This window comes from Micromys minutus (genome assembly GCF_963924665.1).
Source record: "Micromys minutus genome assembly, chromosome: 28".
Taxonomy (NCBI): Eukaryota; Metazoa; Chordata; class Mammalia; order Rodentia; family Muridae; genus Micromys; species Micromys minutus.
In genome coordinates, this window is record NC_137963.1 from 38,956,226 (window position 1) to 38,980,587 (window position 24,362).

At 43.6% G+C, this 24,362-nt stretch overlaps 1 protein-coding gene across 2 annotated transcripts in view; it reads right to left on the bottom strand.

The window, feature by feature from the left end:
- The window catches only part of RECK (reversion inducing cysteine rich protein with kazal motifs), a gene marked incomplete at its 5' end in the record, with an annotated part of 66,968 nt that overhangs the window by 20,970 nt on the left and 21,636 nt on the right, over positions 1-24,362 (bottom strand). The window contains 5 exons of one of the 2 annotated variants that reach the window (XM_080939946.1): positions 3,922-4,101; positions 8,403-8,670; positions 10,249-10,446; positions 12,759-12,792; positions 22,563-22,610. In XM_080939946.1, coding sequence (XP_080796072.1) covers positions 3,922-4,101; positions 8,403-8,670; positions 10,249-10,446; positions 12,759-12,792; positions 22,563-22,610 — 728 coding nt within the window. Of the gene's footprint in view, positions 1-3,921; positions 4,102-8,402; positions 8,671-10,248; positions 10,447-12,758; positions 12,793-21,444; positions 21,466-22,562; positions 22,611-24,362 lie in introns of those variants that run through there. The other variant, XM_080939947.1, reaches the window with a different exon arrangement.

Genomic DNA, 24,362 nt, shown 5'->3' on the forward strand with positions numbered 1-24,362 from the left:
ATGGGGGAGGGGAGTGGGGGATGGTTCTCTGACACCATCCTGGTCTACAGAACTGATTCCAGGACAGCCATGGTTACACAAAGAAACCCTGTCTTGAAAAATAACAACAACAACAACAAAACAAAAACAAAACAAAGCAAACAAAACTGAGGCATAAGTAAAAAACAAAACGTAGAGAATATTAGTTAGATGTGATTTAAGATGTGCTCAGCTTATAGAAAGGCATGTAAATCAATAATGGAACATTTCCATCACACCAAACAGTGCCCTTGTGCCCTGTCAAATCACCCACCATATGATCTACAGTCTTCAAACACAGTGCATCACAATTATTTTAGCCTGTTCTAAAATTTTATATAGATGAAATCATACTCTATTTGGGGGACCTGGAATCGTCACAAAAACATAATCTTAAGATAGTTACCCATGCTGTCCTATGTGCAAGCATTTTATTCCCATCTGCTGGGAGCCAGTCATGTCAGGATCAGGTACTGAGGTGGACACAGTGCCAACTGAAGGCCAAAGCCTGACGACTTCTGGCCTTGTAACTCTGGTCTGGGCATCAGAAACTGACGGCTTCTGGCAATTTAACTCTTACTGTTCTAGGGCCAAAAGCTGACTCTGGCAATTTCACAGAGAAAAAAAACGGAAAAAAAGAAAAGGAAAGAAAGGAAGTCAGGGATGTACACACACACATACACACACACACACATATACACACACACATGCACATACACACACATACACACACACCACACACACACATACACATACACACACACATACACACACACATACACACATACATACACATACACACACATACACACACACCACACACACACACACACACATACACACACCATACACACACACACCACACACACACACACACACACATACACACACACATACACCACACACACCACACACACACACACACACATACACACACACATACACCACACACACACCACACACACACACACACATACACACACACATACACACATACATACACATACACACACATACACACACACCACACACACACACACACATACACACACCATACACACACACACCACACACACACACACACACATACACACACACATACACCACACACACACACACACACACACATACACACACACATACACACACACATACACCACACACACACCACACACACACACACACACATACACACACACATACACACATACATACACATATACACACATACACACACACCACACACACACACATACACACACATACACACACCATACACACACACACCACACACACACACACACATACACACACACATACACACACACATACACCACACACACCACACACACACACACACACACACACACACACCACACACACGCTCATCAACTTCACAAGTGCACATGCATACTTATATACATACCCATATACCTACATATGTGTATGTACATACAGACAGACAGACAGACATATATTCATCTGGTGGATGGAGCAGACCCCAACAGCCACACTTTATATTTTCTCTCGGCTTTTTATGTCTTAGATAAAAGTTCTTTATAAATTACTTTCGAGTAGAATGCCATACAAAAGGAGCATCATGGAAGGATGCGGATAGTAAACTCAGAGCAGTGTCTCACTCTATGGGCCTTGCTTTACCAAATGCATGCCTGTGGCCTCAGCCTTGGACCAGGAGTCATTATGCTATATAACAGTGGCAGGAGAGGCGGACCAGCAGCAAGAAGCCATCCTGGGATGAAGTCTGTGGGGCTGGGCCTCTCCAGAGTGCGCCATCGCAGCCATGGTGGGAGTCTCTGGGCGTCTTACCACAGCCACTTTTTATTGTTAGATATTATCTATTAATAAATGTTATCTTTTGTGAAATGCTCCTTTCCCCCTCTTTTAAAAGCTGAGTGTCTGGAGAGGTAGCCCAGTGACTATGAGAACTGGCTGATCCCAGGTTCAGTATACCCAGCTCAAAGCCATCTGCAACTTCAGGTCAGGGAATCCGACTCCCTCTTGTGGCCTCCGCGGGTACTGCATGTATGTGGTACTCACAGGTAAAACATTCATACACATAAAATAAACCTTTAAAAAGCTGAAACTTTGATTACTGATGAGTTGTAAGGGTTCCTCATGTATTACAGACGTGTCCTTCATCAGATGCACAGATATTTTCTGCTAGGTTACGGTTTATCCTTTTACTGTCTGGTAGTATTTCTGATGAGGAAAGTTTTACATAAAACTAAATATGAACTAAATTTTATATAAACTAAATTTATATGAGACACTACTTTAAAGCCAGATACAATGGTGTAAACCTGTAAACCCTGTCCTTGGGAGGTAGAGGCAAGAGGGTGAGGAGTTCAAGGACAGATTCAGATAGCTAGCTAGTCTGAGGCCAGCATGGACTACGTGAGACCTAGTCTCATATAAAAACATTCACTGGAGTTTAATTACATACATTATATTGTACAGACTGAGAGTTTAGTTCGGCAATGTCTGAAGACGGTATCCAGCTATGTGATTAAAAACGATACAGGCTGGGTGGGAGGTGTTTCATGTCTTAAGTCCCGGCACTCAGGAGGCAGAGACAGGTAGATTTCTGAGTTTGAGACCAGCCTAGGCTACATGAGCCCCAGAACAGCCAATGCGTCACAGTGAGCCACCCCAACCAAACACAAACCCTCAGGTTCTACAACATTTCCATCACCCGGCAGTTCCGACGCCCCAGGTTTCTGTGTTTACACTCAGATTGTTCTTGCTCATATCCTTGGAGCTCGAGCACATGAAGCACAGAGAACCCTGGGCTTCTGAATGTGAGCCTATGCGAACGCGGGCATCTTAGGAGCTCGCCTTCCTGCTGTCTACTCCTCCACTGTCTGGAACAGCGTGTGCTGTTGCTTTTCCTCATTCTCCTGATGGATGTTTTGGGGTCCCCTCCTAAGTGGCACATGGGGACTTCTCTGGACACATGATTTCATGTCTCCTGCATAAATAAACACTTCAGAGTAGAGTTTCTGGATCACAGATTTAATGAGGATTACGTCCTAGCAGGAAAGAGTTGGGAGCTTACACACTTGAAATGCAGGCTTTTGATCTAGCTATGCCAATGGGTCTGAGCTAGCAGTCACGGAAGTTCTGACTCACACTAGAACTACCAAAACTTTTCATGTATATTCCCTTTAAAAAGCACTTTCAACTGCTAACTCTATGGCATTCAACAAGTTTTCAAATATATATATATATATATATATATTAGAATGGCTAAAACAAACTAACTAATATATATTATCATACATACTTTACCCTGTTTTGTGGTAGGCACATCAAATCTGTAGCCTTAGCAATTTCACATATGCAAAATACTTATTAACTGGAATAATTATTTTTTGTTGTTGTTTTCAAAACCTTGTCTCTCTCACTATGCAGCTCTGTCTGTCCTGGAACTTCCTATGTAGACCAGGCTGATGGAATCACCTGCTCAAAATTCAAGGATACTTCTTCACTGAACAATTCCAATTGGAGTATCCTGATGTATCCGGATAGTAAGAAAAATAATGGGCCAAGATCTGAGCTGGAACGTGTACAGTTAGCAGCTGGAGAAGACAGAAAAGAGCCCACAGAGCACAGCCCTGACTGCCTCCACCGTTCCCAGTGCACCACCGAAGCGCGGTGCCAAAGGGACAGCAACTGAGACACTGCCTGTTCTCTGAGTTCCCCACGATCAGGCATCTCCTGATTAGAAGAGAATTTACAATCACACTTCATTTCTAGGGGCCCTGTAGGAGGGACAGAGCATTTCGAGATGAAATCATAAAGAAAAACAGCTTTCTTTACTCCAGAAGGCACATCAGAAAGAGGTAACGACAGCCATTTCCATTTTCATGTATAACTTCCTACCTGTTGTTGAAGTTCGTGCAGTAAGTAAGGTTTGTGCAGCCCAGCTGGCAAGGCTCCCGGACATCAGCTAGACATGTCAACATGGACACTTCCACCGGATTGTACTCACAGATGCGGTCAAACTCTTGCCAGCTCTGTGTATTTCCCCAGCTCATGCTGTAAAGTTTTGTGCACAGTTCCCTGAAACAAAAGAATAAATGCAGAACACTAGAGAGAAAGCAAACGACTATTTGATCTATGCAAAACTGCAATTGTATTGACTATTTTTAAGAACATCAGGAAAACGTACAAATGAACCAGCTCCTGGAATCTGGAGCCAGAGACAGTCATCTTCTTCATGAAAATGGCCTCTTGAAAACCATCTGAGGGTGTCTGCAGAGGTAGCTGGCCAATTAAGGGCTGTTCCAGAGGCCTCAGATGTGGCACCCTGCACGTGCGTGGCAGCAGCTCTTAGCTGCCTGTAGCTCCAATGCCAGGGCACCCGGGACACTTTTCTTGCCTCTGAGGGCATCAGGCTTGTATGCTGTGCACAGACACACAAGCAGGAAAACACCCATACAAGCAAAATAAAAATACAATCCAATGTATACATTTAAAAAATCACCCACGGGACAGAGTGGGACTGAGAGGAGCTAAGTGGGTGAGGGAGCTCACATGCAAGCCTGGCGACCCGAGTTTGACCCTTCAGAGCCCACATGATGGTGGGAAGAAAGGATGAAGCGCACAATCCACCCCAGTAATAAAGAAGTACATTCAGTAATAATCAGGAAATAAGTTTCCAAAAACTAAAGAAAAACCATCCAGCCCCTTTGCTGTGATTGACAGAAAGGTGAATACTACATTTTCTAGTCCCACACAGTGTTTTGCACGGCCTTAATTCTGGACAATTATTTTTCCCACAGCTTTCTCATCTTCCTCCTTTTCTCAACATGCATTTAAAGGAAAGCAGAGGTTTCACTGCCACAGTCTCCTCTGGTCATCTAACCACAGAAGGCAGAGCGCTTCACCACAGAAGCACTTTAATAGTGACTCTGTCAGACTCTGTGCCTGGGGTGCCAAACACCCTGGACTCAGTCTCTAGAACCAGGGAAAATGGGGTGCGGCGTACAGATTAAAGTCTGTTTAAGTCACTTATATTCCCTACGACCCTCAAAACCTCCCCACACTGTTGCAGTTGATCCAGGACATCCTGATGGTCAATACTTGATGACTGTAAGGCAACTTACACATTTCTACAGATAAAGCAATTCTGGTAGGACATTTCCAAAGTGCTTTTATACACTGGAGTCATTAGTCTAATTTTTTAAATAAAAGTAATACATGTTCACTATAAAAGTTGATATCATTGAAATATATAAAACTGTAAGTAAATATTTTCCACTGTTCTCACAGTTATTTGACTCTCAAAAATACCCCTATGAAGAGGGTAATTTTTCTTAATGTGCATGAATGTTTGCCTGCATGTATGTCTGTGCACTGTGTATGTGTTAGGTGCCAACGGAGGACATCAGATCTGCTGGAACTGAAATTACAGACAGTTGTGAGCTGCCATGTAGTTGCTGGGAATTGAGCCTGGGTTGGCTGGAAGAGTAGTCAGTGCTCTAAAACACCGACCTAAAGAAAGTACCTTTACTCTGCAGTGTCTGCCCACTGCCCTGTAATCATGGCGCTTTATGTGCATGCTTCTTCAAGGCACTGGTGACGCAGTGTCATTAAACAGACCAGACCCTGGCTCTCACAGGAGCGTACACATTATGAGGAAGAGGAAGTCAGTCTTTTCTCTAGCTGTTAACTTTCTATATTTACCCTGAATAGACTATTCAACATCTCGAGTTAGTTTCTAACATTTAAAACAGAAATTCTATAAATTTCCCCAATTATCTCATAAGGTTTCAGAAAGGTCAAGTCAATGAAATGAAATTGAGAGCTCTCAGCAAACCATAAACCCTGGGTTGTTAAGGTAGCTCAGCAGGTACTAGGGCCCAACAATCCCTGGGATCCATACAGTAGAAGGACAGAACCAACTCTCAAGCTGTCCTTTAACCTCCACATGCAGATACCCTCCTAAATGATGTTAAAAAACAGCAATAACAGTCTTCAAAACCAAAACCAAGCCAGGCATGTTTATCAAGCTGGTACCTTTAATCCTAGTGCTTGGGACGCAGAGGCAGATAGAGTTAGTGAGTTTGAGGCCAACCTGGTCTACACAGTGAGTTTCAGGACAACCAGGACTACTTAGAGAGGAGTTGTCTCAAAAGAACAAAATAAACAGCAACAAGAACCATCCCAAGCTCCAGCCACTCAGTACCAACAGAAACTTATTTCTGGGAGGGTTGAAACGCTCCTCAGAACCCCTCTCATTAACACCTTCATTAGCTTCTACGCAGAAGAATCCATCTCTGTAAGCACAGGGCCAGGTTACTTACAATTAGGCCTTTCAATCGACTCTGTTTAGATTTTTTTTTTTTTTTATCTTTGGTAAAGTTTGATAGATTACCCGAGGCATAATTTCTTTTTGTAATGGTACATCCAATTTTATGAGAATAAAATATTTTTATTTTTCCTTCAGGATATCCTAGTAATGTTGGGCTCCTTTTTGTGCAAAACACCTCTAATAAGGCAAACTGCTGTTGCATCTCTGTTGTGGACTGAGTGAGAACGGCCCCATGGGCTCATGCATTTGAACACTTGGTCCTCAGCTAGTAGAACTGTTTGGGAAACATTAGAAGGTGTGGCCTTGATGGAAAACATATGTCACTGGGGAGAGGGACGTTGAGGTTTCAAGAGGCTTGTGCCACCCCACCCCCCAAATCTGTTTTGTGACTGTGTCTCAAGATAGGAGCTCTTGACTACTGCTCTAACACCAAGACTGCCTGCTACCATGCTCCCTACCATGATGGTCATGGACTCTAACCCTCTAAGCCTCTAAGTCCAAAATAAACTAATTATTCTATAAGTTGCCCTGGTCATGGTGTCTCATCACAGCAACAGAAAGTGACTGTCCGTCATGAGCTCAGGTATCTCCACTTCCTTTTATCTCTATATTGTTTGCTCTGTTCACATTTGCTTTTTTAATCTCTGGTGCAATACCCAACTGATGCTGATGTGATTTGGATGTGAAACAATTCCTTGAAGGCTCAGGTGCTGAAGGATTGGTCCCAGCTAGCAATCCTGTTTTTAGAGTTGGCAGAAACTTTAGGAGGGTGAGTTTAGGGAAAATCTGACTGGAAGGAGGAGGTGACTGGGTGAGCAGCTCTGATCCAAACTCCCTTCACTGGAGTAGTCTGCCTCTCCTCAGAACAAGCCAATGGAGCTAGAGGACTATGGACTGAAACCTTTGAAACACTGAACTGAAATAAATCTTTCCTCATTTGTTTATGGCAGATATTTTGTCCCAGAACCACCACCCTGACACACACACACACACACACACACACACACACACACACACACACACTGATTCTCCAACTAACATAGTTGCTTATATCACTAGGTTGTCACAGAGTATTAGATCCCCAGTAGTTAGAGTTATAAGTAATTTTGAGCCACCCAATGTGGTTGCTGAAAAACAAACTTAGATTTCCTGCAAGAACAGTAAGTACTCTTAACCACTGAGCAATCTCTCCAGGTCCAAGATAAGTTTAATGATATCACATCATCTTGAAATACTTATTGCCCATTTAATCTTTAATCAATATATAAAACAAAATTTTAAAGGACTAAACTCAAGTTCCATGTAGGCACCAGGCATATATGTGGTACACATGTATATACATTCAAGGAAAATATCTTTTTTAAAGTTAAATTGTATTTATTTGTGTGTGTGCATGTGCATTCACAATGTGTAGCAGTAAGAGAATAATCTGAAGAAGTCTGATTTTCTCTTCTACCATATGGATCCGAAGAATTACATTTTATTCATTTATAATCATTTAATTAATTAATCAGGCCTCGTGGCAAGTGTTTTTACCTAAGTAGTAACCTTGCTGGCCCTAAATATTGTATTGTACTTAAACAGTCTTCAGTAAATATTTGCTGAATAACATAATTAAAGACCTTGGGCTGGTGAGCTGGCTTAGTGGGGAGGAGTGTTTACTACTCTTGCAGGACCTAGGTTCACACCTAGCATGTGCATGGTAACTTACAGTTGTGTGTAACTCCAACTCCAGGGGATCTGATGCCCTCTTGGGCCTCTGGGGAACCACCCTTTCACCCAAGTATAGACAGAACACTCGGATGCATAAAGTAAATAATCTTCTTTTAAAATTTCTTAAAGTGAAAGATTTTATACTCTGTTATCTTTTGCACTGAGAATTGAACCTGCACACACACTAAGCCGTCTACTACTGAGCTGTACCCCCAGGTCAGATTTTTATCTCCCAAAAGCTAAGCTTACACAACACAAGAATAAGACATTTGTTAAAAGCCACCAATTAAAGTTGTTTTCTACTGGTCTTGATTAAGGAAATGGAGATACTAACCTACAGGCTGAAGTGTTCGCTTTAGAGCAGCAATGCAATTTGGCCCCATCAAGGCCGGTTGAGGGAGGAGGGTGCACAGTGACTCCAGGGTGAACCGACTGGGAGCTTTCGAGAAAACACTGCCAAAGAGGGTCTTGTGGCAAGGGCTGGGTCTTGCAGCCCTCAATGAGGCCATCGACGATCTCCATCTCTGTCTTCTTAGACATCAGAATTCGCTTGCAGGCGTTTTGGCAAGCATGGTCTTCAGCTCTGTCACAGCAATATAAACCTACATTCAGGACACAAGCCTTTATTAGATGTTCTCATAACCACTCAGAAGAGAAGAACATGGCAGCAAGTCAGAAACAAGGCTCTGTGCAAGTCTCTGCAGGAAGCAGGGCCTACTCTCTCCATTCTGCAATGATCTTTTCCCAGCATCAACCACACTTCCCAGTCATGAGCTTTCTAGAACTATCCTTATAAAATGAAAGTCATCCCACACCTAAGACCTCACATAAAACATGTTATTATGTTCTTGGAAAAAATACTGCAAATCAAAGTGGGCTTAATTCCTGTTTGTGTCTAGTGGGGCTCTTTACATAAGATTACTGACTAATTTCCATGGCATTAAAATAATTCCATTTAATCGCACCCTAAGATACCACAGACTTTTTTAAAGTCTGTAGAAGCGAATTAATATACATTGTAATTTAGATAATATGAACTCTGACAATATTTTAGTTTATTTCTGTCTTTAATTTTCTTTTTTTTTTTGATCATAGGGAATGAATCAGGGCTTCAAACATGCTAATGGGCCATGATTTGCCTGTGAATGGCTTACTCCTCCAGCCTTTAATTTCCTACAAAGAACTAGAAAGCAAAAGAATAATTTCAGGCAGGCTGTAGACTTCAGAAGGGTTCTCTCAAGTAGCTTTCTCAGGTGTTCCTCTGTGTTGGGCAGACACGAGTTTACTGCTCTACCCTTAAGCCCTCTTTCTGCCAGTTTTCTTAGAGCTTCTTTCTATACCCTCGCGGCTGGCAACACTTCAGTGTGGCTTAAATGTCAGGAAACACAGATCCACGTGAAAATAAACCAAGGCCACGTGTCCAATCTCACCAGACCGCCACATCACAGGACGTCAAAGCCTCAGACTCTGATTTCAATTATGACCATACAATGCACACCACTTTCAAGATAATAACAGCAGCCTTAGAATATTCCAGCACAAACCCAAGTATCTGCCTTACAAGTCCGTCTTTAGTCAGTCTGGTTGACAAGTCAGTTCTTTAAAACCTGACTGCCTCTCGGTGAGCAGAATAGGTTCTAGGATATACAGACAGGTGCTTTGAAGACCCCAGCTTCATCAGGCAGCGCTGATTTGTCAAAAGTATCACTCCTACTTTATGATTTTTTTACTATGAAAGTAAGAACTTCTCATTAATAAAAGCTCCAGCAGTACAGAAATAGATAGTGTAGACTATGCTTTCAGTTCTGAAACTTGCTTTGTTTTCTTAATACATCTTGGACTTTCTGAATAAATGTATTCCCTTTTGTTAGTTGTAAAGTTTGGTTATTGCATAGAAATAATTTAGTCAATATCCTATTGATGTATTTTTGAGTTATTCCTGTTTTTTCTCATATACTAACTACTGTGCATATGTGTGTGTGTGTGTGTGTGTAAATTTGTAAGTTTTCTTGTATAAATGACAACATGGAATTTCCAGGTCAAAAGGCATAATCTGATGTACAACAGAGAAATCTGGATGTTTCTCAAGGGAACTAGACCACAGACACCTACATGAACACATCAGTTTGTAAATAAAGTATCTTATCAAAGACTGAGAAGAACACAACCCCTTTACTTACTATCAGTTGGGTTTCTCATTGGATAAGACTGGGTGTAATTGTTCACACAGTGTATCAACTGTGGACTAATAGACGCACAGTAATTTTCCACGGCTTTGATCTGAGACGGCCCCGGAGAAGAGTCTGTTCGGAAAATGGCTTGACAGAATTCCCGGCAGTTGGTGTGATGCCCTGCGTAACTGCAGCACACCGAGCCCACTGTGGAGAGAGGACGGCAGTGAGATGGGAACAGCTTCCTGTTCATGTTAACCGGTGATCAACAGCACAGCTCTGAGAAGTAAAGCGTGCCACAGACGACAAACGCGGGGCCCAGCAGGACTGCAGACAGTCACGGCCATTCAAGTGCTCACTGGTACACAACAGCCACCCTCATCAGCTTAACTCTCTAGTCAGCGACACCCCACCTCAGAAGTGCCACAACCCCAGGTGTGCAGAAGCACACACATGTATTTCTGGTTGCAATGACAAATTGGTGGCATAATCTGGTGTTTAATGTCAGGACGGCTAATGTACAACAAGGCACCTGAAACTGTCACGTTGCCAAAGCTGCCTCCCCAGTGTCCAAAGTGCCCATGCTGAGAAAACAGGAACGGCCTCTTTCCACGCTGCACTTGTGCAGATTCATAGACAAAGCAAAACCAAACCAAAGAAAACACAATGACAGTGCCTTAAACTTATTTTTGGATCTGCAAAAACCAAGAGAGAGCAAGGCAACTTGATAAATTTAACAAGTGTGCACTTTGAAACTCAAATCTCAAATTCTTGACACAGCTGGCCACCTGTAAGGACCTTGAAAGGATCTTCCTACTGTAGAAGGAAAATCTTCCTGTGTTTGTAACTGATACAGTTATAAACTGATGGTCTCAAGCAAAATCAGAGCAAAGTCATCTGAAGGTAAGTGACTGCTCCTGTATATGTAAAGTAACCGAGGCCAGGGTGTGGCACACAGCTGGCTTCACACTGCACCTGGCAGATGGAGGCCACCTGCCACCAGATGAAAGTAAAACGAAAAGAATGACAATAGCAACAACCCCGCAGTGGCAGGAGCGGTGGCCGTACTTGCGATCCAGCCTGGGCTACACATTAATCGAGGCAGACAAGCGCACAGAGAACACAGCGGATTTATGTGGGGAGGGAGCGAGGCTGGAAGTTCAGGGGTGAGAATCGTACTGGAGAAGGTCAGGGGACCCTCCCAGCATCTAACGGTGTATATGTAGGGAGCGCTAAAGGAGCTAGAGAGCGGCAGGAACAGGTTTATAGAGAGGAACCTATATTCCTACGCGACATCAGAAACGGCTGTGGGGGAGCCAGAAACAGGGTATCACGAGTCCCACAGAGCAGTGAACTTGGAATCCAGGTGACTTTGAGAAATAATGATAAGTCATGTATAAATTAACCAAACAAAGGTGGGCCTTGACCTGATAGTTTCCTGGCCCAGAACACTGCTCCATACCTACCGTGTACTAGCTTTGACTTAGAGCTCCTACCAGGTTTACGTCTTCTGTCAAAGGATGCAAGTCCATTGGGAAACAACTGCTTTTCAGTACCTTGTGTGTGGTGCTGAGGATGACAAGGACCTTAGCTGTCTAAGCGCTCAGTCTATCTCGGTGCTGCACCCCCAGCCACACAAAGCCCAGGCTGCATTTACTAGTGTGCACTGCAATGGTGGTGCTCTGGGAGTCCCAGGGTGTGAGATGAAACAGAATCAGTGCCTGTCTTCTGGCTCCTCCGCTGTCTTAGCTTCCTTGCCAGTGTGGGAGGACCCGAGATTACCTGCCAAAGACTGTATGGTACACTCTGAACTAGGCCCCAGTTTGACAGGGTAGAAGTGTAAGACTGTTTGTTATTCTTCAACACACACACTAGCAAGCGAATCTAATGAACTGTTCGCTCCTCAGTCTTTTCCCACCTCTAACTGCTGCTCTCAGCGTTCCCTTCACATGGTTTGCTGCTCCAGTATCCACTGTACACATCCACGTCAGTCTCTCTCATCCCCGTTCCACCAACATCTTATTTACTTTCAAGGCCCAATTAACCTCTGAGCTCCATGCAGTCTCCTCTAAGGAACCTTGCAGTGAGATGTTTCCTTTAATCAGTGCGCTGCCTCATATTCTAGTCCATTCCCAAGTTCTCTGTGCTCTCGGCATGTCCCCACAGACAAGTGTCTGCCTCACACCAGGCGAGTATTCGATACATATCTGTGGACTGGACCACATGATATACCACTGTAGATGTACGCATCCTCAGAAGTGACCCTGATATTGGTGTTTTCTTTCTCTAGTGATCTATCTATAGCATTGGTTTATAAATATGCAGCTGAGACACAGGAACTGCTAGACTACATAGTTGATTTGAACAGGCAATGGCCTAGCAGATCCTGTGTGCCTGCTTCTTCAGATGGCTTAGCAGGTGTAATGCTAAGGTACTGGCAGTCAGTTCTGACTGTTAACTATGTCTGTAAAATGTCTTGCTTTCAGGACTGCTTGTGCAATCATTGACAATATACTTACTTTCATTTCTGCTAATGCAACTGAAAAGAGCATTCTGTAAATTAAAGAAAAACAAACAGATTAACAAGCAGAATTTCTAATTTTACTCTGTCTTAGAATTACATGGAAAGCAGGATATCATATTTTTAATTCTTCTCTAAATTCAAGGCTGAAGACATAGGGGCTAAGAGTAACCATCACATATACCGACGTGTGAGGAGCAAAGCTCCAGGAACTGTGGCAAACTGTGAGAGCGCATGTGTGGAGGGGTCGCCCTGTCCTGACGTCTACCTTTTCTTGTAGAATATAAAACACTTTCTAGAAAATAACACGGTAAAAACCACTCAGATATACATCATTTCCTGTAATTGCTGCATTTTAGAGTTGATGTGGCCTCAGAAATTACCTCTAACCGTTCTCAAACGTGACTGTGCAGTGGAACCTCCCAAACTTCCCAGGCCGGTCCCACATGACAGAAATCTCCATTCCACACAACGTTTCAAAGATAGCTTTCATTTAGTCTTCTTGTGAGCAGAGTTTGGGAAACTCCCTAGCGTTTCATGGAGGGAAACCTTCTGTAGGCAGAGGACACCTACACTAGACCCTAGAAAAGTTGCTAAAAACAGAGTCTGAGATCAGAACTAATTTTTCTAGAAGCCTTAGATTATTGTTCAGAACGTTAATACCCTATTTAAGTCATTGCCTGGAAATTAAGGGAAAACAGGAAAGAAAACAAGAAAAAGACAAAGAAAAACAAAACAACAACAAAGCCCTTCTGGTCCCAAACCACTAGGCTACCCAGGGTGTCAGCTATGAGTCTGTGTCACTCACACCTGGAGAACAACCTGCTAAAATAAACGTGCAAACATAAAGCCCGGAAGGACATCAAATAAGCCGTGGCCGTCACCTCCAGCTAGGTGACAGTTGGGCACGGTGGTACACGTTTGCAGTGTCAGCACTTGGGAGACCAAGGCATGACGATGTTGAGTTTGAAGCCAGAGCTACACAGTGAGCTCTTAAAACTTGTCTCAAAAAACACACAACAAAAACAAGAGAGAAAATATAAACAAGTAAAAAAGACCAGCCCTGCCAACCCTGGAAACCCAGCTTCAAAGGTTTTCTAGGCGTGGTGGCCTGTGACCCGTCACCAGAGAGGTCAGGTGGGAGGTTTGTCACTGCAGTGCATTTCAGGTCAGGCTGGGCTACAGTGGAAGGCTATTCAACAGGCAAAAGAAAAGTCTTTCTACAGTGTTGACGAAGCTGCACGGCACGGCCTCTCTCTACCTAACATTCACTTCAACAAAAGCGAGCAAGTTCACAAACAAACGAGCCCAGGTCTCGTAGGAAGGGACAGCGAATTCCCCCAGTGTGCAAGGTCAGTGTCCTTACAGTCAACTGTGTGTCTTCTCACACATGTTCCTTCTCAGACAACCCTCCACCGGGGTCACCAGCCCCAAACATTTATAAAATAAGATAAGATCAACATTAAAACCAGTCTGCAGAGAGAGCTCCTGAGACACCTGCAGCCCGCCTGCCCGGTTTTCCTGTAATGGAAAGTGCAGTGGGGAGGCACTAATTTGCATCTCGTGAGTAAAGGCCACAAAGGTTGCTGAGCACAGGCCTGATGTCCCTGGTTGCTAAGGATCCAGACGGCAATGCCAATCACAACAACTCTCCCAAACCCCACCTTGATGCTTATTAATTTGTTCAAGCTATATTTTTAAAATCTGACCTTATGAGCAAGAAAAATATCACCTCCAGTTCAGTCTTATGATCACTTAGCTTAAGAGGAAGGTACTACAGGAAATAAAGGCCCAGCTATCAGATTGGTTAATTCAATATCCTTATGTGACTGAGGTCACAGGAGGGAGAAAGAGCTACAGAAGCCAGTCTTCCCCACAGAGCAAACAATGCGGAGAGTTTGCAACCCGCTGAAGAAAAAGGAGGACAAAGCTGTCTTCTCTGATGTCACCTGCAGCGTACAATCCCCAAGCAACTATATCACGTCCTTTAATGTTTGCCTGGATGTGTTGAATGAAAATTTGATGTTTTTTTTTAACACAGAAGCACCATTAATGTTAATATATTACTTCTATATCTTTACTCAGTCTATGGCTTAAAAATATGTCTTGTCTGCGGCTGGAGAGATGGCTCAGTGGTTAAGAGCACTGGCTGCTCTTTCAGGGGACCAGAGTTTAAGTCCCAGAACTCACATGGTAGCTCACAACGGTCTCTAACTCCAGGTTCAGGGGAGACGTGACACCATCACACAGTCATACATGCAAAAACACCGATGCATGTAAAACAGCTAAGTAAGGAAGCCATTTGAAATCTAAAACTGTGTTCTGTCACTTTAGCGATGTGATGACATCATTACTCTGTCACTTTCGAGATGTGATGACGTCATTACTCTGTCACTTTAGCAATGTGATGATGTCATTACTCTGTACACCGATGCTCTTTATAGACGAACCACACCAAGCTTTCATAAGAGTCCTGTGTGTGTAATAAGCACCATGCTGATTATCAGCAACTCTTTTCAATGCTTGAGCTACTGTTGATTATTGATAGGCCGAAGGCATATGTATAAATTGTAGCATTAGCTTATAATCACTTCCTGGTGTCTGAGCTAGTTAAGTCTTCCAAACGTCTGACCGCCATCTGCTGGTAAGGACAGGAAGTAAGTGCTCACGGTCCATGACCCACTTACCACTAACTGCCACACCCACAGGACCTCCACCGAACAGCTCTCCAATCTGACTTAACAGTGGCCCTGAGGTGGGGTATACCACACCAGAAACCCAGGAACACACCAGTGCACGGAGGCCGTCAGGATCCTAAGATCAATGTGGGCAACGGAGCGATTTAAAAAAATAAGCACTATTATCACATTTCATCCCAGGGACACAGCTCTGACTGGTTCCTTACCTCATTTCTCCTTAGGCTGGTTTTCCTCCAGATCCCAGTGTGGCTCCTGCAGGTTTCCTGCAGTGTTTGCTCAGTTTCTAAGTCTATATGGATTCCTCTTCCCACGGACTAGTAAGCTGTAGGCCGACAGTGGCTTATCACTGAGAAAGTTCCTACACGCACTGGTGTATCAGCTCATTGTACATCGTCATCTCAATGCATGTTAAGTAAATGAATGTGAGACAGATACAGAAACAACTGCAGAGCTCTGCTCCAGGGACTCAGAGGCCAGTATTAACTCCCATATACTTAGGAGATACATACATACATACTACATACGTACATAGTACATACATACGTACATAATGCATATCTAATGACATTCAAAGGAAAGTAGTACTTTAGATTTATCTGTCTGTCTGTTTTTGAGACAGTCTTTCTACATAGCCCTGGCTGCCTTGGAACTCACTATGTAGATCAGGCTAGCCTCAAACTCACAGAGATCTACCTGCCATAGCCCCCTGAGCCTTTGGATAAAGGTGTGCACCGCCCAGCTGTCAGTAGACAAATCTTTAGGCTTTCATAGCTAGTGATTCATGGGAGATGATTCAAAAGAGGGAAGGGTAGTTAAATCTAGGAAGACCGTACTCAGCATGTCAGCGACAACTGTAAGAAAGATGAAATGATCTGTTTAGGAGTGTGTGTGTGTGTGTGTGTGTGTGTGTGTGTGAGAGAGAGAGAGAGAGAGAGAGAGAGAGAGAGAGAGAGAGAGAGAGAGAGAGAGAGAGAGAGAGACCAGCCAGGGCTACATACGGAAATCTTATCTCAAAAACAAAATGAGCAGAGAAGATTCTGGATTGTCATTAAACAGGGGTAATTAAAGACAGAGGGTCTGGGCTAGGGAAGTGGCTTCATGGTAGAGCATGGTAGGTACCCGGCTTCAACTCCTGGTACCACAAAAACAAAAACCAACCAAGTATGGGAAGATAAGCCATCCAGTGGAAGACAAGTTAAGATGAAACAAGATCACAGCTAGTCTGACATGACCAAGACCGTAAGCATACTCTTACTGTGACGGAAAAGAACCAACCAGGACACTAAGCAGGAGTTTCTCCTGTCCTAGGGCAACACAAACGACAGCAGCGCGGCCCCGGCAAGTCCCACCTTAGGCCAGTACTGCAGGACCTCACAGGTTTCGCTCTTTTTGGAGCTCATCAGCTGCAGGTAACGGCTCAGATCTGCAGACATTTAGCATTCTTGCAGCTGTCCTGCACAGCCTGCCCCTTGCTGTGCTCCCTCAACTCTTGGCACTTCCTCCGTGAGACTTTACAAAGGCAAAGTACCACTTGTGTATGTGTAAGAGCAAGTGTGTGCCCACTAGGGATCGAGACAGGGCTTCTAAGCCACATCTCCAGCCTGCGTACTTTCGTCACATCGTCAAAAGCTGACTGGATGAGGGACAGCATAGCTGTCCAAAGCCGATGTTGTACCTGCCACACTGGAACCACTGCAGCAGTGGCATCACACTATAGCGCCAGTGACACGGCTGGTCCTGCTCTTTCTGTCCCTTAGACTGTCCCCCACCTCCCTTCTTTTATGCTTCTAACACAAAGTAAATCTGGAACCAAGGTTATTTGAGAAAAAGGAACAAAAAAATGGATGCAAACATATGTTCGAGCACACGGCACGGTCCCAGCAGGCATGTGCAAACACACACTCAGCACTCCATGGGGCAGTGGGAAGTGCCCACTAAAGGTGATAAAGGTGGGTGGAGACACATAAACACGACTGGTAATTGCAGGGACTTGGTGGCTATCGTGCACGGCATGGGAAAGACATGACTACATGACGTCCTCAATTGTGAACCACATGAATGACCCACAGGCTGCAGGCTTACAGGACCTGTACCTGTCACACACAGCCATGTGCTGCCCACACCTGTGACCAGGCTTGCCTTTGGTTCTGTGGTCTAAGGGCCTCTGTGATCCTTTCTCTTAGCAGTCTCACAGGACAAGCGCTCATCGGCAAAACAATCTAGCTGTATTAGCAATTACTTAACCCAAAACTTTTGTCTTAAAACTTAGGAAAAATATTGTTTTATTACTTTATAAGTACGAGTGTTTTGTCTACATATGGATCACATGCAAGCCTCATGACCTAGAGGTCAACAGGGTGTCAGGTCCCATCTGACGGAAGAGGTGGGAAAGCCACAGTTCTGCGGAGCACATGGAAATCCCAGCAGGAGCGGAGGGAGGAGGAGGAGGAGGAGCTCTGAGGGCAGCTGCAGCTTCACTTCAGTGGCTTGGGCAGCAAATAAGGCCACATTAGGGCAGTGTCAGGGAAGTCTGACATTCAGGTACGACATGAGTTTACAGACTCTGAACTAAAACTCAAACTCACAGTCTTACCACCATCAGCAGGTCTCTGGACATTTCACGGTCCTCACATCTCTCACAGAATCTATCAATGTTTAACTTTGATAATCAAGGAATAAATAATCACAAATTCAAAAATTACCAAACTGGCATCCAGAAGAAAAGGTTCACAGATAAGTTGTGGACAAAGATGGTGTGAAACCACTACAGGTTATGTGTCAGACCTCACAGAAAACATTTCTTAGCTCCCGAGTTTAAGTCAGCCGCACACAGCACTGGCTGTGTCATGCTTACAGCCTCTGCTCTGGTGCTGGCGCCAATGCTACTCCAGGCTTGAAGTGTTCTGAATGTGACTGGGTCTAGCACCGCACATCCACGAACCTCATCGTGACTTAGCCTGTGCTTCTGGGTGTCTCACGGACCATGCTTGTGGGAAAGTTCAGGAGAACCTAGAACTGAGAATGCCCATAGCATATGAATGTGATTCTGTGGGAATCATCAAGTTAAAGGTTGGTTTTGGTAGCTTCTACGTCAAAGCCTGGTGACTTCAGTCAGATGTACACAATTCTCAAAGATGTCTTATCTAAATTGTTTTACAATTATTTATTTGTGTGTGTTTGTGTGTATATATGCATGTGTGTGGATGAGTGTATACCTTAGCATGAGTCAGAGGTCAGACTTACAGAAGTAGGTTTTTCTCCTTCCAACATTTGAGGAATGACACTGTGGGTGGCACGCGGGTAGTGAGGCTAAGCAGCAAGTACCTGTCCCCACTGAGTCACCGTGCCACCTCAGAGGTACTTAGTGCTGAAGGAGGTGCTCTTTTGGAGAGGGAGAGTGATCAAATGAGAAAAGCAGAGTTGAAGAAAGATCGTCTCTCAGATCTCTCACTGTCAGATGAAATTCCCTATGAAAGAACTTCCTCCAGGGCCTGGTGGCTCACACCTTTAATCCCAGCTCTTGGGAGGCAGAGGCAGGCAGATCTCTAAATTTGAGGACAGCCTGGTCTACATCCTGAATTCTAAACCAGCCAGAGCTACATACCTTGTCTCAAAAGACAAACAAAACTCTTAATAAATTCCTGGTTTGTAGGTGTGTATGATGTGCACGTATGGCATAACAGTGCAATAAGATTGAGGACAACCTCCTAACCTGGTCTGAAGTGGTTCCTCAGGCGCACACACCCGGCTGGCTGGGGCACGAGGTTCTGAGATGTCCTGTCCGTCTCCCATTGGAGCACTGGAGCTACAGCCACACCTGTTCCTACGCTGGCTCTGTGTTTTCACAACATGCATGGAGCTGTCTCCCCAGCCCCAGTGCATTCTTAGTTAACGTAAAAGTAACAGGTTTCACCGTGACAGTGCCTCACACATACACACGCACATGCGCACACACTGACCATTATATTTTGTTCTTACTTGCCCCCTACTCTCTCCCTCAATCACACGCTCTCCTCTCCAACCATCTTAATGATGAGTTATTTCCTGAAATCTTTCTGGATAAAAAATTCTAGGTTAATAACCATTTTAAGAAACATATAAATATTGTCTTTTGGCTTCTTTTGTTGCTTCTGAGAAATAAGATATCGGTCATCTTTGAAACAAAGGTTTTTAAAAAATTGTCTTACTGTAAGTTGTTGATTATTATTATTATTATTATTATTATTATTATTATTATTATTATTATTATATGTCTACATTATGCAGACACCATCTTTTGCAGCCTGGGTTGACATGAACTTGCTATGCAGGAGAATATGAACCTGAACTCATAGCCCTGTGACCTCGACCTGGGCCCGCAGGACAAACACTACCCCAGCTTCCACGACACTTTTATTTCTTCAATTAAAATTGTAGTTTATGAAATTCTTCCCAATATCCTTGCTCTGTGTATTTCAGGGTCTTGCTTCTTACACACATTAACTGTTCCATGGTGTGTGTGTGAGTCTCTATAGTGCAGGCACTCAAGGTCTCCTCCACTCACCACTGTTCCTGCTGGCTGTCTCATGTCCTTGTTCTCTAGTGAATTCTGTCATTTTATGAGCACACTGTCGCTGTCCTCACACACACCAGAAGAGGGCATCATATCCCATTACAGAAGGTTGTGAACTACCATGTGGTTGCTGGGAACTGAACTCAGGTTCACTGGAAGAGCAGTCAGTGCTCTTAGCCACTGAGCCATCTCTCCAGCCCTGTGATTATTTTTTAAATATGAGTTGCTTCCTTTCTTTAGGAACTTCTCTGTGGGAGCTTTAAGTCTGGAATAAAATCCCTCCCCCGGGGAAGAGTCTGTCATCTGTCTTAAGCATCCAGGAAAGGAGTACCATCTTAGAACGACTTTAGATAAAGTCTAAGCACCTACTTTACATGAGCGAGGCTTCAAACTCAACATAACACCAGTTTTCAAGAGAGACATTAAATTTGAGAAGCAATGCATCCCCTGCAAAACGAGGATCACAGTTTTTGTCCCATATTGCAAGGGCAGTCTCTGCGCAACGAGGGCATCAGAATTTCTACGCAGAGACTGCAATTGGGGTTTCCATCTTCTATCAGTACCAAATCTCTTCATTGACTTTCAAGTACATGAGACTAATTAGCTATGAAAACTGACACAGTAAATGTTAACGTCTGCAAAAGCTGACAGCTTCTCAGTGTTCTGTCTTTGCTTAGGTTTTGGCTTGTGTATTCATTGTTTCTTTCTAGCAAACCAAGCTAGCATTTTAAGCTGTTTATACCTATAACACAGAACAGGTAGCAAGTGTGCCCCAGTGCCAGGAGATGAGGTCATATATAATACCGTCAAGCACAGGGCAATAATAAAACACCAGGCGTCTTACTTAGGGTATCCATTGATGTGAAGAGACGCCATGACCAATGCAAGTCTTATTTAAATACATTTCCTAGGAAATCCCCTTAGAGGAAGATAATAAGCTCTTCTGAATGTAACCTCCCAGTCTCTGAATCTCTACTCAAACCACGTAAGGTCTGTCCTTCAGGGACAACACCTGAAACCACAGACCTAAAGGAATGGCTGCCCTGCAGCAAAGAAAAACATTAAATGCCCAGTTTGTAAGACTGATGAGAACTGAGAACCAGCTAAACAGACTGCATTACAAATTTATCCAGTTCACAGACAGTCCTATCTCTAGTCTAGACTTCAGCTGGGATTTGCTTTGGGTCTGTAATGCAGAACCATTTTCCTGAAATAAAGTGATGTTACCTCTCATTATTTCTAAATAGTATGTAAGAAATCAAACTGAGTTTTGAATTATGTTGAGCTATTTGAGCTTTTAATACAAAAATAAATGATACGCCCTATAGACTTTTGAAAAATGGTTGTTTAATTTAATTCTAGTCCAGATAATGCCAGGCAGCTTGGGAAGCAACCTGTTCTTATCTCTGCTGTAGCAGTTTTGTCTCTCTTACCTTTCCTGTCTCGTCCTTCATCAACACACACTGCAGACTTCCTAGGGCAATGCAGAAATCCAAACAAGAGAAGGAAGCACACTAAAGTAATGGAGGACAGGCTACAGGAGATGGACAGTGTCAGACACCATGTGGAAGAAAAGAAGGAATTATCACAGTTAGCCACTTTCTTCAAGAGAAACCAAACTGGTCATTTCAAAGGTAGAGGTTAGAAAACAATAACAGATCCCTTCCTGACAGCAGGCTCTTTTCAGTAGGAAGGAGGGAGGCTGACACTAACTTGGAAACTTCTCCAGAGACCAGATGTAACTTAGCCAACAGAACAAAGGGACAAAGGATAAATAAGACTCTCAGTCTAAAACTGTCAATGAAGAAATATAATTACAGACTTCGAGAAAAGAATAAACAGTCAGAAGTATAATACAGAAGCAGTTGGAAATGACTCTGTTTCTCCAAATTACAGACAGTTAATAGGTCCTCACTGTATGCATTTAAGTCTCCTAACTCCATGGCTATACCTCTGAGAGTAAGACAAGGGTCATACTTCATGGGGTTCCAGGGAACAGACACCCAAAGGAGTTTTGTACATTTATACAAGGCCAGCTATCTCCCACTTCTGCTCTCTCATCTCCATACTAGGGAGCACAGTACTGGAGAGCTATCCTGGAGACAAGGGTTTCCCAAATGCAAGGTGCTCCATTGTGAAGTGCTCACTTGAGCAGTCTGATTTTGCTAGTTGACCTCTTGATATAGGCAGCTTATAAAACAATGGCATCAAGATGGGTCAGAGGTAGGAAAGGGGCTAAAGAAGATACAGAACTTATATAAAATAATTTCAGAATCTTAAATCAACCAGTGGCTTTGCTCTGAAAATATTATAGATGAAATGCTGGAATGAGAGACTTAAAGTATTTCTTTAAAATCGATACTTAATCTCAACAAATCTCAAAGTCAAAACACTTTAGAGAAAGTAAATGATGTTTCTGTCAAGGCTAAATTTTCTGCTAAGTTAGAACACAATTGGTTTAAAAATGAATTGATTTTTAAATTGTAAGTTATTTTGTCGGTTCTGAGAACACTGAAAAAGTCTATGCAAATTTGTTAAATAAAATACGTACCTCATATTCTTTCCTGCAAATTTTGGAAATATCATTCTTCGAAGATGCCTAAAAGCAACCAAAAGTTTTCATTTACTGTGTGTGCTGTTTCTTTTGTATAGGACAAACCCCACAAATTAGTGTATAATATTAAATATAACTGTTGGTATAATATTCTTTATTTCCATCATGGAAAACCTCATACTCAAATATTTAGATGTTCCTAAACTACAACAAATGTTCTCTAATGTGTTAAAACAAATAGCACTCCAGGACTCGCTCAATATGCTGGAGCTTCAGCCCAACTTTTATGGTTTCAGTCTCACATAACAACATGGTTCTTTTGTTATTTTGGAAACTAGACGACTTTGAAGGAAATGTAAATCAGAGGCCTTTTAAACACCGAATTCCACTCTAGTGAATTTTCTTGTGAAGTTCTGCCAGGGCGGTTACATTTTGCGTTTTCTTTAACCCTTCATATCCAACATCTCATACTGACTACAATGAGCCAACTCCAGCAGAGGACGGAGAGGCAGCTGAAGAACAGGGTTCTCGGGCGGCCAGTGGCCATGTTTCCCTCCGTCACCCTCTCACACATGTGCAGGGAAGCAGCTTCCCTCCACTGCCCAGAAGACTGGTCTCAGGAAAACAGAGAGGTCCTCACAGGAAACAACGCGACACAGATCTGCTGCCAAATGGTGACTCTTCTCCACACTGCCAGTCTCAGTTAGAGACCCTGTTCCAGAGTCAAGGGGTCTCACCCCTGCTTTTGTTCCCTTTCACTCTGTCACCCGGCCTCATGTAATTTATAACAACCTAGCTGATAAGGATGGTAGAGCTGGGCTTGGGGTCAGGGCAAGGAGACCAATGGGCTGGCAACTGCTTCATATCCCCAGGATTTGAGTTCAAACCTGTGAAATTCAACTTTACTTCAAGGTTTGGAGGAGAGCAGCAGGTCCCTGGGCCATGTGCTGCCCAAATATTGCAGTGCAGGCTGTAGTACAGTGTTGCATATACAGAAGTAAAGGTGAGGCTGGGTGTGTGGCTTTCTCTTGTAATCCCAGCACGCAGGAGGCAGAGGCAGAGGCAGAGGCATGCTGTGGATTAGGATCTGTCTGATCTACACTGAAAGTCACAGGCAGCAGGGCTACACAAAGACTCTTTCACAAACGAAAACTCAACAGCAGAATGCCAGGGACACTGGCATCTCACACGTCCCAGAAAACGGCCTTTAGAACAAGCTTCCAGCTGTGCTCTGGGTTAGTTAAACAGCCGTTTAGACAGCCAGCTTCCCAGTTAGGGCTTTACCTACCACGTGGAAGAGCAAACCCAGGAAGCCAATGCTACTAATGTGAGGAGCTACTGAGAAACATGTATTGTAGACTCAGGGGCCTCTCTGAATTGGAGCAGATACATCTACTCAAAGAGAAGCCATGGCTTACTAGAGAGAGGGGTCACATGTGCCTTCATAACAGAGAAAAACAGGGTCACATGTCAGAGTAAAGCCACAATGAAAAAGAGAAGGGAAGATGAAGACATAAGCTACCCAGGGACTCAGCATGTCCTGGGCAAAGACAAAGGCTGGAGAGATGATGTAGTGGCTAAGACCAGAGCAAGGTTTAATTCCCAGCACTCATGTGGTAGGTCGCAATCATCTGTAACTCCAGTTCCAGGGAACCTGATGCCTCCTCTGGCCTCCACAGATACCGGGTATGCACATGGCACATAAACATACATGAAGGCAAGACACCCACACACATAAAATAAACAAGTAGATCTAAGGAAAGGAAGAGCAAGAGAAGGGTGAGGATCTTGTATGCA